At 39.4% G+C, this 15,759-nt stretch overlaps 2 protein-coding genes across 2 annotated transcripts; one reads left to right on the forward strand and one right to left on the reverse strand.

Annotated features, from left to right (window-relative positions):
- Positions 1-1,454: 1,454 nt before the first annotated feature.
- On the forward strand, positions 1,455-7,113 carry akt1s1 (AKT1 substrate 1 (proline-rich)). Its single transcript, XM_024272478.2, has 6 exons — positions 1,455-1,608; positions 3,230-3,893; positions 3,984-4,248; positions 4,351-4,434; positions 5,309-5,484; positions 6,026-7,113. Exons 2-6 carry the CDS (start codon positions 3,501-3,503, stop codon positions 6,161-6,163), a joined length of 1,056 nt encoding a protein of 351 aa, XP_024128246.1. The 5' UTR covers positions 1,455-1,608; positions 3,230-3,500; the 3' UTR covers positions 6,164-7,113.
- zgc:195001 (uncharacterized protein LOC567531 homolog) lies at positions 6,946-14,990 on the reverse strand. Its single transcript, XM_024272480.2, has 5 exons — positions 14,472-14,990; positions 9,113-9,139; positions 8,919-8,981; positions 8,051-8,190; positions 6,946-7,739 (listed from the first exon to the last, which is right to left on the reverse strand). The coding sequence occupies exons 1-5, from the start codon at positions 14,491-14,493 to the stop codon at positions 7,335-7,337; spliced, it is 657 nt and encodes a 218-aa protein (XP_024128248.1). The 5' UTR covers positions 14,494-14,990; the 3' UTR covers positions 6,946-7,334.
- Between the last annotated feature and the right edge of the window lie 769 nt (positions 14,991-15,759).

Below are 15,759 nucleotides of genomic sequence, written 5' to 3' on the forward strand. Positions count from 1 at the left end.
ATGTTTTCGTTCCATGTTCAGTCACATCACATGTCAGTCACAAAATAGATCAAAGAAAATCTACAGAGCAAAAGCAAAAATCAGGTGAAATGACAGAGAAAATATAATGTTTTAAGAAAATATATGCATTATATCAGGAATTTTTAAAAAGTTTTTGTGATTAAAGGTACACAAAAAAGAACAATTTACTTAATATCACATCAATTTTGACTAAAATTCTTACATGTATACACAATAAGTACTAAATTTGGACATTTTTTATGGCTAAATGCATTTCTCTCTCTTATTTCGACATATTTTTACTGTCTAATAAATATATTTTTAGTTTATCCATTGCTTTATCCATTTTCAAAAGTATTTTCTTTCTTCTTTTTATTCATGTAGGATAGCTTTGTTTTGTTTTTTTGGCACTTTTCTGTTATCCTCTTGAACATGATGAGGTTTAATATAGTCAAACTGAAACTCGGGCCTGTGGTTTTACTTCATGTTACTGCAGCTCAGTCCTCAACATTTAAACTTGCAGCTCTGACGCAAACTGTACACGGTCTGACTAGTTCCATGACGAAGCCTAATACTGTAGCAGCATGTTACAATTTCAAATGCATGCATGTGCACCTCCCTTAAAGTGGACTCAGCCCACAGGTCATCTGTGCTGCTCATTCTGATGTCCATTGGTGCATAAACCTTACGACTTTATGCACATTTAACAATTAAGACCACCTGGGGCTCTTGGTTTTAATACGTTTATGTGCTTTAAAATAAACTACAATGAGAATACATTGTTCATATGAAAGCTTCTTATAAGCCAACAAGCTCAGAATAGCAACACTTGTTTCTTAAATTAAAAATGTTATACTTGATCCTGCAATCAATATGAAAAACCTGCAAATGTGAACCTGTGAGTCTTGATATGTAATTTCCGTTCAGTGTGTGTAATAGCATTAACGTGTTTGTTTTCAGATTAAAACCTGACTTGATAAACACAAGTCAACAAAAACTTGGAAGGTCATTTTAGGGGGAGTGAGAAACAAGCCTACGAGCACGAGGACAGGTCGAGAACGTGCCCGCCCGAAGGCTTTGGTCACGTGTTGGACGTGCAATTGATTGGAACATCAGTAAACAAGCGACGTCGAGCGACGTCAAGCTAAATGTAAAACCGGAAGTAGATAAGCGTTTGACATCAGCAAAAAAACACTAACTTTGAACTACTTATAATAAATGTATTTGATAAATTCAGTTTAATTTTATGTTATTTTGATATATAATATTTTTAATTAATTAAAAGTTTTTAAAAAAATATTATTTAAAAAAGCTATTTTCTTTCTTATTCAGAAATGACTTCATTGTTGATTATGAAACGTTTTAAAGGTAAAATAACAAAAATATTAGGTAAACTTCTTTAAAAATGAGGAGTGTTTGCTTCTGCGTCACAAATTTTATTTTGAAAGGTCACACGGGAAATGCTTTAAATAGCGCATGCTAGCTTGTTGCCGCTGGCGTCAACCGAAGCTGGGGGAGAGAAACCGTGGGAGAGGGCTGAAAACGAGCGACCAAAGGAATAATAAGCTCGAATAACATCTGGCAAGGTGGAAGAAAGAAACCGGACAGGTGGGTGAACGTTTCGTTGTCTTTCCGCGTGCTCTCCTAACCAATCCCGGGCGCAGTTAAAGGCTAAAAATGGAGGTGAAATGCGGCTCCATCATGAGGAGACTGCACACACAACCCCGAACAAACAGCCAGATAAACAACAGCTGCGACAGAGCCGATAAGTCGTTCGCACACAGATTTAAACGGAACCGATCCGATGACAAAGACGAGTTTGCAGTTTATCAGCCCTGTGGGAACCACGAGAAGGAGCTTAGCCGTGCTACAGTGTTAGCTTTGGTGTGTGCAAAGGTGGTGGGGGCTGCGACAGCTGCTGTTGTGCAGGTTTACATGTTTACCTGCATCTGCCTCAAAGCCACAAACCTGCTGTGCAAAAAACATGCAAGTCTTAAATAGTGCTGCCACAAACGATTATTTTAATGGTCGACTAATCATCGATTATTTTTTCCGATTAGTCGACTAATCGGGTTTTGCACAAAAGTGGATGTAATACACATCTGAACCATCATTAGCCATCAACTAACTAAAAACTAGATATATAGCATTTCCTGTGATAATGCTAGTGTGAATGCTGTAAGCTGAATTTGGCCGCTGAAGATAGTGCTGATAGCAATCAATTTTTTTGATTGCTAAAAACGCTGAAGCTGATACTCAGCTAAAATATGACGAATTAGTCAAAAAGCTGAAAGCTGAAATATTAGATGCTCCAAATACACCCAAAAAATAGCCTAAATGAGCCAAAATAGCTAGCACGCTGCTGAAATATTAGCTAAACTACAAAATAGCCTAAAAACAAATAAACAAAAAGCCTAATTTAGCCTAAGTAATTACCACGTAACTGGAACATTAGTTAAATTAAAAAAAAAAAACTACATAAACAAAAAAAGCCCAAGTTAGCTAAAACAGCTAGGATGTAGCTGAAATATCGGTTAAACTACAAAATAGCCTCAAAAACCAACAAAAAAGCTTTAAATTAGACAAAACATCTAGGATGTAGCTGAAAACTTAGCCAAATTTAAAAACCACTTAAAAACAAACAAAAAAAATATTTGCTAAATATTTGCTAAAATCCAAAATAACCTAAAAACAAATGAACAAAAAAGCCCAATTTAGCCAAAAATAACTACCATGTTGCTGAAATATTAGTTAAATTAAAAAAACTGTCTAAGAAACAAACAAAAAAGCTCAAGTTAGCCAAAAACAGCTAAGATGTAGCTGAAATATTATCAAAACTCCAAAATAACCTAATAAACAAAAAAAGCATAATTTAGCCAAAATAACTACCATATGGCTGAAATATTATCTAACAAAAAACTGCAAAAAAAAAAAACAACAAAAAAGCCTAAGTTAGCCAAAACAGCTAGCATGTAGCTCAAATATTAGCTGAACTCCAAAATAGCCTAAAGAATCTCAATAAATGCCAAAATAGTCCACAAAGCTAGCATAATGCTGTTATAACTTTCAACTTTACTACACTCTGACCCCATTTATCATAAAGTAACGACAAATCGACCATTAAATTCATCATCGACTATTTTAATAGTCGACAAATCACGTCAGCCCTAGTTTTTAAATGCATCTGTTTAAGCTACATTTATTGTTTATATTTTGAAAACATTTTCAGGAATCACCAGCAACTGGGCAACATCCCGTCTCTCCCCTGGCTCTCCAGTTTGGTAGAACATCGCCCAGAATATCAGATGTTTAAGCCACAGAGTGCCTGACAAGTTTGAACTTCATCATCACCAGTTCAGAAGACGACACCAGCCGCTAAGACAGATCACACCAAAGTTACAACTTCTGTAATTTTTCATTTCCTGAGACCTTATAAGGATCAATCATCAGATCCTCTAAACTTTATTATTAAAGACTAAACCGGGATTCTGTAGACCGTCATGGCCGCCCATCACAAACCATCAGAGCCCGAAATCCCAGACAACCACAAAGAGAGCTGGATGGCTCTACTTTCTGCTGCAGAAGCATATTGCCAAAAGTCCGGCTGCGACTTGGCCATACTCACGGCCTGCAAGAAGTTCCGGTTCTCGACCGGAGACTCGGAAGGAGTGAAGAAGCGGGAAGGCAGCGTGGCTTTCCCCAGGGAGTTTGACTTCTCCTACAATGTGTGGGGTCACGGATTTCTGGCCGAGTCAGCTCGCCGTTACATGGACGACATCGCCGTTCTGCACTCCACGAGCATGCTGACGGCCCAGAAGCAAACCCGGCCCGCCGCCGAGGAGAGGGGAGCCAAGCAGGCGGCTGATCTGACCTCTGACCCCGGACACAGAGGAGTGAGTGGGCCGTTTGTGTTGAACGCCGCGCAGCACGTATCCGCTGGGAACGCTGTCGCTCATAAGTGTGAATCTGTGCTGATGTTGCAGAGCGGGACAGGTGAGCTGGGCGGAGTCAGCCCCAACGGCAGGCTGTTCTCTCAGAGCTACCCCTCCATCTACAGCTCGGTAACTGTGAGCGGGGGGGCCAAGGAGCAGAACGGGAACGGAGAGAGGGAGCGAGAGAGGAGCTCTCTAGAAGCTGAGCGGGAGAGGCAGCGAGCGGGGATCGTAGATCTGGAAGAAGAGTGTGAAGATGAAGAAGAAGACGAGGACGACATGGATGAGAGGCAGCCCTATGGAAATGAAAGTGCAGGTGAGACCTGAAATATGAAGGTTTTACACAACAACTTGGATAAGGTTGAATGTGTATTTCAAAGGAGTGTCCTATTATTAAAACAATGACTTTTTTCTTTAGGTGTTTTCTCCATGGACGAGGACTCGGTATCCCGTGACTGTGAGCCCTTTTTTGAGTCCGATGGAGAGGAGGAAAGCACTGATGGTAACAGTTCTGGAACACTTCTCATGCTATAGGCCGCAGGGCTGTCAAACTCCAGGCCTCGAGGGCCGGTGTAATACATGTTTTCCAACCAATCTGCTGTTGAAGCTCCTTATTTTGGATAAATATGCCTGATCCAGGTAATCAGCAGCAGATAAGATGGGATTTGTGGAAAAAAATGTGAGACTCGGTCATTGAACCCTGGAGTTTGATACCTGTGCTATAGGGGCCAAGTCTGGGTCTCAAGAGAGACAGGTCTCAAGAAGAGGCAGAGTCTGGGTCTAAGAAGAGGCTGACTCTGGGTCTAAGAAGGGAAAGACTCTGGGTCTGGGTCTAAGAAGGGAGAGAGTCTTGGTCTTATAGGGGAGAGAGTCTGGGTCTAAGAAGGGAGAGAGTCTGGGTCTAAGAAGGGGGAGACTCTGGGTCTTAGAGGGGAGAGAGTCTGGGTCTAAGAAGAGGCCGAGTCTGGGCCTACAGGGGAGGTGACCAGGTTTGGGTCTCAGAGGGGCCAGGTCTGGGACTTGTAGAGCTCAGTCTAGAACACGTGTCAGTATCCAGGCCTCGAGGTCCGATGTCCTACAAGGTTTCCCGCCACTGAAGCTCTTTATTGGACAAACACACCTGATCCAGGTAATCCTGATCCAGCAGATGAGACAGGATTTCTGGAGAACCAGCAGGAGGACTGCCCTCGAGGCCTGGAGTTTGACACTTTTGGTGTGGAACTCTTAAGGAGCCAAGTCTCAGACTTGAAGGTGTGACGGCAGATCGATGCGTCTGAGCGGTCAGAGAATTAACGACGACCTGCAGGATAAATGATTCAATATGGCTTCAGAACACTTCTGGTGATCCTGATTTCTTTTTTCACGTTTCTATGCAGGCTCGTTGAGCGAGGACGCCCCCCCACCATCACGCTCCATGGCCGTGGGTCAGCCTGCCTTCCTGCCCCGGAACGCCCACCCCACGGCTCTGGCGCGCTCCCTGCCCGTGTCTGTGCCCGTGTGGGGCTGCAAAAGCAGCAGAGCCGCTCCGGGAGACAGCAACAGCGGCGAGCGGGTGAGCGGCGAGTCCTCAACGCAGAGAAAGAATTTTCACTTTAAGCAGATACATTTTCATAATCAATAATCACATACATTTTCATTTAAATCTGGAAAGATTTCTTTTGTTTTTAAACACAGATTTGACTATTTTTGACAAATGTTCTGACTCTCATACTCGGATCATTTAATATTTCTCCACTTTTGCTAATTTATTTGAAATAAATTCGTCTTTAAGTTTTAAACGCCTCATAATAGTCATTGTTGGAGATTCTGGGAGAAACTATTTTACTGGAATCCCGTATAAAAACAGGACTTTCTTTAGGTGGAAAATGATAGTGGTTTTCAGGAGTTCATCCTGACGAGTTTCTTCCTCTTAAACACAAAGCCTCCATTCAGTTCTCCGTTCTGATCCAGCAGCAAACCGCCACGCCGGCTCCTTTCACTGCATGTGATCATGGAAGTGTGCGGGGTCACGGCTGGGATGCGACCTTTCGGGATGTCAGATGCTGTTTTCTCAGATTTCAGCGTTCATCTTTACGCCCCCCCTCCCCCTTCAGGTGGGCTGCGCTGACCTGGAGCACATCGCCGCCAGTATGAAGGCCCTGCTGGTCCCCGGAGCGACCGACGGGACCGAGATGTTCGGCGCCCTGCCCCGGCCCCGCCTCAACACGGGCGACTTCTCGCTGAAGCACTGAGAGGAGCAGACGGACGGGGACAGAAAGGGATGGAGATCCGGGGGTGGGGTTGTCACGGCGACAACGTGACGTTCAGCTTGTGAAAAAAAGCGTTAAAAGCTAGTACCTCCATTTATTTCTCACTAACCCCAATTAACGGCACATTCTTTCAAAAGAAACGGTCATAAAGAAATGTTATCAACACTAATAACATTCTCAACACTACCACCCCCCCTCCATACTTGAACTGTGACATGTACAACACTAAACGGGGCCACAGGAAGAACTTGGAGTCTGTTCTTTTGCTTTTTGGTCAAACTACCAGGAGATTTTTGGGGAAAAATGAAACGATTCAATAATTTTAGTCTTATTTTAACAGAAAACAATCAGACGGGATGAAATTTAAAAAAGGAAATAAAAAAACGGTGAGAATGAGTCGACTGCAGAAGCTTCAAATATGACGGGTTTCTGCTTAAACTGTAATCCATAATCGATTTTATCTTAAAAAAAAAATGTTATATTATCCTGAATTAAGAAAAACTGCATCCACGTTGCTATACTGGACTCATTCTCACCGTCAGCGCCCATCAGTTACCAGGTAAGATGACCAAAAGGCTCTTTAGCCCCGCCCCGTTTCCCCCTTTTGATCATGGGGAAAGGGGTAGAAACCACAACGCTAAAAAATAAATATAAAAAGTGAGCAGGGAACACCAGCACCTCCTCATATCATGCCTGTTTTTACTTTTTGCCAACGAATGACTGACTGAATGAATGCAAATCAATACAGAACTCTATAGGATGTATTTTTTTTTTCTTTTCTTTTTGCTCCTCATCCTCTGTGGAAACGACAGAATGAATGAAACTGTGAGACAGAAGGGTTTGAAAGGCAGAGCATCCATCTTTACAAAAGACAAAAACAAGTGTTCTGTTTGTTCTTTGATGTTTCAAAATAAAAGGAGCAACACCAAGAAGATGACTCGACTGCTGTGTCGTCTGTGGCCTCTAGAGGGCAGCAGCACTCCACATCTGTGGACATGATCCACTTTCTAACAACAAAACTGTTTTATTTCCAATTAAATCACATAATCAGAATGAATCAGGTTTTTGTTCCTCAAACATCACAATATTTCCTTCTCACACCTTTTATTTTTATAAATTTACACAACATCCTCCATCTGTTCCTCCATTTTTGTCACTGATCTTTTTTCCTGATGAGACAGAACGAATTTGTGCCGATCCAGAACCCAGGAAAAACCTTCTCCTTGAAGGCGGCTTTGAACTTGTGGATCAGCCGCGCCTCCTTCTCCGCTTCTCCCTCCACCGAGAGGAACTTGATGATGCCGGCGGGCTGATCCACGTACACGCCCATGGTGGAGGACAGGGGCAGCTGGACGTCCACGTTTTCCCCGTCGTGCCAGACTTGGTAGCAGGAGCCGGACCAGCCCACGCCCCACGAGGTGGAGTTCTCCCCGAGGCCGCAGGGCACCTCCTGGCCTCTCCGAGGAGAGCTTTCAGAGAGCACCCCGATCACCACCCAGCCATCAAAGTCCACCTCCCAGTAGCCTCGACAGCCCTGGAGCCCTTCCTTACACAAGACCTGCAAGATCAAATCGCATCAAGTCCTTTAGAATATGCAATTATTTAATTAGAGAAGAAACTTGAGAGTTTGATGCAATACCCAACTTCTGCCAGTAGAGGTCAATAAAACCAGCATCTAGTCATTCTTTTTTCTGGCTTCACAAGCTCTCTATTTGACAAAGTGCTTTCAAATTTTCAAAATAATTCTAAAATATATAGTTCGAAACATCTCACGTTTGTTTAGAAAATCTACATAAATACTAATACTTGGGTCACCCTAATAGTCTGATCCGATCAGTGAAGATCTATTTGGGTGTTTGATGGTCGTACCTGCGGAGAGTGTTCGTATCTCTCCGGTCTGTTTGGATAAGGACAGACTGCATCGGATGTTCGAGCGACCTTGGCGCCGCCTTCAGAAATCCACAGAAGCTTCTGTGCAGTTTTATCATCCAGAGAGAGGGGGAGCCAGTCTGAGGAGACCCAGAGAAAGACGGGATTGTTGACTAGAGCTGCCACAAACAATTATTTTAATAGTCGACTAATCACAGATTATTTTTTCCGATTAGTTGACTAATCAGGTCATGCACAAACTGGATGTAGAACACACATAACAATTAACTGTGATAATGCTAGTGTGAATGCTGTAAGCTGAATTTGGCCGCTGATGATGCTGAAATTGATGGCTAAAAACACTGAAGCTGAAAATGCTGGAGGGCATTTTAAAAATTTTTAATAAAAAAAGGATGTAAGCATGAAATTACTTTTAAACTACACATATTTGAATTTTTGCTATCAGTAGTTTTTACACACTCTTTTCTACTGCATGATAGACTTTGAATAGTTTTAAATCCAGATGCTGCCAATCTGTCACGGTACACCTGATGATCTTTCACAGTACACTAGTACAATACAAGTTTCACAATCTGTGTTTCAATGAAATCAATTTGATACCACAATTTTCTGAGCTTTCAAACCTGCAAAAAAAATATTCAGACACGAAAGTACTTTTTTAACAACACGAATTTACATTTTTTCAAAATATTTATCTGTAGTTTTGCTACCTGTGGTTTGCACATACAGAGGATATTTTCTCTTACATGACACACTTTGAATAGATTTAAATTCAGATGCAGTCAATCTTGTGAAACTGAACAAATTCTATCACGGTACACCTGATGATCTATCACAGTACACCTACACTTAATGAAGTCGGGCCTGCTGGTCGGTTCAGGGATATTCGGCTCATATGGTGGCAGCTTCTCTAAAGGGAGATGAGAGGAAACGCGTTAAACTTCCTTTAGGTGTGTTTATCTGTAACTCAGACGACAGCAAAGCTCATCCTTCGCTGATTAACCGAGACGTTTCCCAGCCGTGCTCCCTGCTGCTCTTTACCTTCCTGTGCAGAGCTGCCTTTCCTTCCTGGAAGAGAAGAAAAAAGTGTCACTTCGCTGTCATCTCCCACAGACGCTGTGCAGAGAATTACAGCTTCCCCTCAGAGCTGCTTCTTCTCCTCTCCTCGGCTTATATAACAAAGGAGTGAAATGCACGGCTCTCAGGGTGGTACTGCTGGTTACTTGAAACCTTTTCATCTCTCTCTGTGGGCCCGTCATTCATCAAAGCGGCTGCCAGGGCCACTCATCTGCACTAAATCACCTGCTGTTCTGCACACAGTGGATCACAGACCCGTGCAACGCCGGCTCAGCTCCGATTCACAAAGCTGCTTCCCAGCTTTTGTGTTTCAAACTAAAAAATCTGGAGGTCTGTGTTTTGGGAGGACACAGCGTGGCTCTAACAGCAGGGCTCCCCATTGGAAGGATGCATGTTGTGCAGGATGCTGCCACCATCCAACGCCAGCGCTGGTCGTGTTGTGAAGTCAGATTTTCCGATGCTTGGAGGACATTGTGATCCGTGTGGGTCGTGTTTGAGGTCTCTGACTCAATCAGACTTTCATCCTTCTCGCTTGCAGAAGGTCACATCACTGCATTTATCTCCTGAGAAGAAGTTTTTTTTTTCAAATTCAAAGCCTTTTGCTCTAATTTTTTCTATTTTGTTGCATTCAATAAATAGCCAATTTTATAGTGAATCGCTGCATTTTTGGGTCAATTCTTGCCGGAAATGTAATATTTTATTAGATTTTTTAGTCAAATTTTAACAGCATTTGTTCCTATTTAACTCAAGTTGAAAAAAACATTGTTTTTCTTTAAAAACACCCAAAACATGAGGGACTCTCTAAGAAGCATTATTATTTTATGAATAAAGTTTGATTTAATGAGATTTTGTAATTTATTATTTGTCAAAGTAAAATAAACTTTTTAGAATTCTTTCTTTTTGACTCATTTTAAGACCTACTGAAAATAGTCAATTTCCTAGTGAATTGCTGCTTTCTTTTGTGTAATTTCTTGGCTTAAATTTTATATTTTATTAGATTTTTGGTCAAAATTGTACAGCATTTGTCCCATTATATTAACTCAAGTTAAAAAAAAACACTCAAAGCACGATAAACTATCTAAGAAGCTTTATTTTTTATGAGTACAATTCAATTTAATGAGATTTTTTTAATTTATTATTATCTTATTTGTCAATTTTCATTTTTGACAAAGTAAAATAAACTTTTTAGAATTCCTTCCTTTTGACTTATTTAAAGACCCACTCATGAAAATAGTTCATTTCCTAGTGAATTGCTGCTTTTTTTGAGTCAAATCTCGGCTTAAATTTCATATTTTGTCAAATCTTTTAGTCAAAATTTTACAGTATTTGTCCCTAATTGAATTCAAGTTGAAAAACAGGTTTTTTTCTTAGAAAAAAACCCTCAAATCATGAGAAACTGTCTAAGAAGCATTATTTTTTATGAATAAAGTTTAATTTAATTATATTTTCTTTCATGTATTATAATCTTATTTGTCAATTTTCATTTTGACAAAGTAAAATAAACTTTTTAGAATTCCTTCCTTTTGACTTATTTAAAGACCCACTCATGAAAATAGTTCATTTCCTGGTGAATTGCTGCTTTTTTTGGGTAACATCTTGGCTTAAATTTAATATTTTTAGATTTTACAGAATTTGTCCCTAATTGAACTTAAGTTGAAAAAAAATATATTTTTCTTAGAAAAACCCCTCAAATCATGAGAAGCTGTCGAAGAAGCATTTTTTTTAAAATAAAGTTTGACCTAATTAGATTTTTTTTATGTATTATGATCTTATTTGTCAACTTTTTTTGACAGAGTAAAATAAACTTTTCAGAGATCCAACCTTTTGACTAATTTAAAGACCTGTTGATAAAAATCCTTCTTTGTTGGTGTTTTTAGCATATTCTTGCAGCATTTGATAATGTAGTACATAAATAAAGAAAATTAATATTAAAACTATTTTTTTTAAGTATTTCTTTACTAAAATTGTTGTGAATCGGTAGAAAAGGAAAAAATGCAGTTTGAAAAACATCATGTGAGAGGCTGTAAGCTAGCTGGAAAGATTGTAAACAAAGAAATTATAGCAATGAGGTGTTAAAGGGGGGCGGGGTTGCTTTGTGACAACTCAAAAAGTGAATTTCTAACTAACTCCTGTCGCTCTGCAGAAACTATGTCCTAGAAAATGAAAGATTTTTTAAATTTGGCCGAAAAATGGCCAGATTTTGATGAACCGCCTGACGCCTAAACCCAAAATCTTTAATATATTATAACTTTTCACGGATTAACAGGAAAATCCACTGGAATTATCTTGTTAAAGGTTGAAAAGCTGCAATAAATCAAAGAACATAAACACTAAAATAGATCAAAAGATGATTGGAGTGTGACTTTAATTTTTAAAATTCTTTAAAACAAGTGTTAACCATTTTTATAAAAAAAATGGGGATTTTAAGATAGATAACTTTCAAAATCTGTAAATTCACAAACAAATTTTATTTACAGTTAAATAAAATTCCCTTAAGGCACATAAAAATATCAAATATTTCTTTTTTAATGCCTTTATTGATTGATAATATTGCTATTCTGACAGTTTTAACAGTATTTCTGTCTGCATTTCATTTCATTTACATGGTTTTGTTGAGTTTTTGACTAAATATTAGAAAAATAATGCAACACCTCCATTTAGATGCTTTTAGATTTGTGTTACAATTTCTTTATAGCATTTAATTAAAATTTAAAAAATACAACTTTTGGTTTTTGATGTTAATAAAAGTAATTTTTAGTGACATAGATATTTATTAGGAAAAGTAATAAAAGTAGACGACAGATTCCTGATATCAGTTCTCCTTTTGAGTTAAATAAAATAAAATAAAAATAAAAAAGAAGCACTTTCTGTAAATAATAAAGAAGTAAGAATTCCTCCTCGGATACATCTTTGGAGAAAAGGAGAGATCATTGTTTTGTCCTCGGTCGTGTCATCAGAAAAGCACAATAATGACAAGGATAAAAAAGTGAGATTTTGAGAAGATCTCAAGAAATCTGGAGGAAAAGTTTCTTCTCCGTCTTTGCAGGGTTTGAGTTTGAGACTCTGAGGACTTGTTTTGGAGCTGGACACCAGCGTCCGTCAGTTTAAGAGCTCCAGCTGGAAGGTCACCTCCAGAGCTCTGGATGCTTCGCGAAGATTGTTTTTCTTGGACGCGCATGAAGTGCGTTGATCCGTCTTCCAGATTCCTCCCTCTGCGGGACAGAGTGACATTATCTGTGCAGATCAAGTTCAGAACATCTCACTGAAACAGCAAGATAAGAAGAGATGAGGAGGAGGAGGGAGATCCCGGCTCATCCCTCTGGCTCCTGTTGAGTGTCAAGTCTGGCAGGAGGCCCAGCGGATAAACGGATAAAACTACTGTAGGACAAAATAAATGAAAAATAGATTTCAGTTTAAAGCAAAAATGTATGATCAGGATTCTGAAACGCTTCAAGAAAGTCTGATTTTGATGCAAGTTTGAGGAGGTCACGATGGTTGACATCTCAAATCAAACTCTACATCAGGAGTGTCAAATTCAATCGCATAAGTGGTCAAAATCCAAAACACACCTTAGGTTACGGGCCGAACTGGATAAACATTTATTGAAAACACTAAAACTTCAAAAACCGTAACTTTTTAAAATAATTATAAACTAGATTTATAGCATTACCTGGTATAATGCTAGTGTGAATGCTGTAAGCTGAATTTGGCTTCTGAAGATTCTAGTACTGATAATTAAAAAAGCTGAAAGCTAAGATATTAGCTAAATGCCAAATTAGTCTAAAAAAATAAAACAAAAAAACCAAGTTAGCCAAAAAAGCTGCATGTAGTTGAAGGAATGGCTCAATGCCAAATCGGCTAAAAAAAAGATAAAAAAAAAAAAAAAAGCCTGAATTAGCCAAAACAGATAGCATGGAAATATTAGCTTAACTCCAATGAGCCTAAGAAAACATTTAAAATAAGCCTAAACTAGCCAAAACGGCTAGCATATAGCTGAAATATCAGCTAAATTCCAAAACAGCCTTAAAAAAACGAGAAAAAAGCCTAAATTAGCCAAAACAGCTAGCATGTAGCTTAAACATGAGCTAAACTCCAAAATAGCCTAAAAAACGGGGAAACAAAACCTAAATTAGCCAAAATGGCTAGCATGTAGCTGAAACATTAGCTAAACTCTAAAACAGCCTAAAAAAAAAACAAAAAATATATGTCTAAATTAGCTAAAACAGCTAGCATGTAGCTGAAACATTAGCTAAACTCCAAAATAGCCTAAAAAAACAAAATATATATGTCTAAATTAGCCAAAACAGGTAGCATGTAGCTGAAACATTAGCTAAACTCCAAAATAGCCTAAAAAAACAAAATATATATGTCTAAATTAGCCAAAACAGGTAGCATGTAGCTGAAACATTAGCTAAACTCCAAAATAGCCTAAAAAAACAAAATATATATGTCTAAATTAGCCAAAACAGGTAGCATGTAGCTGAAACATTAGCTAAATTCCAAAACAGCCTAAAAAAAAGCCTGAATTAGCCCAAAGAGCTAGCATGTAGCTGAAATATTAGCTAAACTACAAAGCAGCCTAAAAAAATCTTATGCCAAAATTGTCCAAAAAGCTAGCAGAATGCCAATTTTTTAAACTTTAAAACCGTAATTTTTTTTTAGCATAATTATCATAATAAAAAGACAGGAATATTATTCCAGAATAAATCAACTTAAACCTTAAATAACTTTCAATATTTTTCTCTCTAAAAATATATTTTGTCAAAATTATAAAAGTTAAAAATGAGCGCAAGATAACATCGACTTGGACTCGCGTTCTACATGGATCTTCTTGAACGACCGAACAGCTTTTCACACTTCATTACAGTGGCAGCCAGAAGAAGGATGTGAAACAACTGGGAGCTTCAAGAAAACAAGAATAAAGAGATGGATGCAGAAACCGGTGAGTCAGAGTGAAAAAAGGACAGATGGAAACAAGAGCTGTGAAATTCAGACGTGACACCGAGAGCTCGATGGGCCTGGAGATGCTCGTTCACGCTGACATGATTAATGGGCAGCAGGAAAAAGCTGTCTGGCGGGTCACCGTCTGCTGGAAGACATTTAATAACAGCACATAAACAGCTTTGGAAACGTGTAATAAACTGGTAATAAAATGCTGCGACGGGCTATAAATCTTCCCTTTTTATCCCCGTGGCTGTGAAGGTTTAGATCAAATAATGAAGTGATGAGTAAACTATTACTGCTCTTCAAATGTGACGAGGGTCAGATACTTGTACTACCTTTCTGTGTCTGCTCACAGGTAAAGGCGAGAACGCCGTCTTACCTGCTTTCTTGGGCGCCGGCATGACTCTTCGCCTCTCTGTTTGACACCAACGGTCCGGGTCTTGGGGTTCGACTCGGCGGGTCACTTTTATGAACTTGTAAATGGGTGGGGTGAAAAAGGCGTTTGGAGGAGGGATCGTGGGAAAGTTTTGGTCAAATCGAGAGCAACGGCGCCATCACATGAAACCCTCAATCCTTTCTTGGGATCAGACCGATAGAGACATGCAAGTACGCAGGATATCCCAAGTATGCGCGGGTATTTGTATGCACTTGACCCGGCGTGTGCGACCTGTACACCCCCCCACAGATCATACAACTTTTAAAAGAAGGAATCTGCACTTTCAGGTCGTGATGGGAGCAAAATTAAATTGAATCCAAGAGATGGTTGAACGTTTTCTCAGTGGGAGCGTCATCTGTCCGCGAGAGCTAGCGTCCCGCTGAGCAACTGTCATCAATCAGAGATTCCATCAGTCAGCAGCTGCTGGTATAATGACCCGGGGCAAAATGTACCCAACGGCTGGCACCGAGAAAATGTGCAGATGTTACCGTTCCGTCTTTTTTAGGAAACGACTCCATTAAACATACTTGTGTTGTTGGTAACGAGTGGTTTTAGATTGTCTCTCGTTTAGCCAAAGTTTAACCTTCGCTCCGTCGGTGTTTACCAAATTGATGCAGCGGATGTTTATTTCTATCACTGTCAGGTGTCCAAGAAACAGGTTGTGTTGCACCATTTGTCACCGCGTGTGTTAATCTAGTCCCTCTTGAAGAACACAGACGAGCTTTATTTGATCTCACAGGTAATGGAGAAAAAGCTTTGAACTCAGAACAGTTTATAAGGAAACAACATCCTGATTTAATTCGTTCTCTTATACCAGAGGTGTCGAACTCAATCACACAAGAGGGCAAAATCTAAAACACACCTTAGGTAGTGGGGCAAACAGGATGAATATTTATTGAACACTCTAAAACTACCTTTTTAAAGCTTTAAAATCGTAACGTTTTAACATAATTATGAACTAGATATATAGCATTACCTGTGATAATGCTAGTGTGAATGCTGTTTGCTGAATTTGGACGGTGAAGATGCTGAAATTGATAGCTAAAAATGCCGAGGTTAATAGCTAAAGATGCTAAATGCCAAACTAGCCTAAAAAAAGAAAAAAAAAGTTTAATTTTATGTTGCTTAAAAAAAAGACTAAACTTCAAAATAGTGTAAAAAACTGAAAAAGAGCCCAAATAAGCCAAAACAACCAGCATGAAAATATTAGCCTAACTCCAAGATAGCCTAA

This window comes from Oryzias melastigma, linkage group LG8 (genome assembly GCF_002922805.2).
Source record: "Oryzias melastigma strain HK-1 linkage group LG8, ASM292280v2, whole genome shotgun sequence".
NCBI lineage: Eukaryota > Metazoa > Chordata > Actinopteri > Beloniformes > Adrianichthyidae > Oryzias > Oryzias melastigma.

Coding starts and splice junctions, on each gene's coding strand:
- akt1s1 (XM_024272478.2), top strand. CDS start 3,501: ATGGCCGCCCATCACAAACCATCAGAGCCCGAAATCCCAGACAACCAC. Junction 4,435..5,308: donor AGAGGAGGAAAGCACTGATG/GTAACAGTTCTG, acceptor GTTTCTATGCAG/GCTCGTTGAGCGAGGACGCC. Junction 5,485..6,025: donor ACAGCAACAGCGGCGAGCGG/GTGAGCGGCGAG, acceptor CTCCCCCTTCAG/GTGGGCTGCGCTGACCTGGA.
- zgc:195001 (XM_024272480.2), bottom strand. CDS start 14,493: ATGCCGGCGCCCAAGAAAGCAG. Junction 9,140..14,471: donor GCCGGCGCCCAAGAAAGCAG/GTAAGACGGCGT, acceptor CTTCTCTTCCAG/GAAGGAAAGGCAGCTCTGCA. Junction 8,982..9,112: donor AGGCAGCTCTGCACAGGAAG/GTAAAGAGCAGC, acceptor ATCTCCCTTTAG/AGAAGCTGCCACCATATGAG.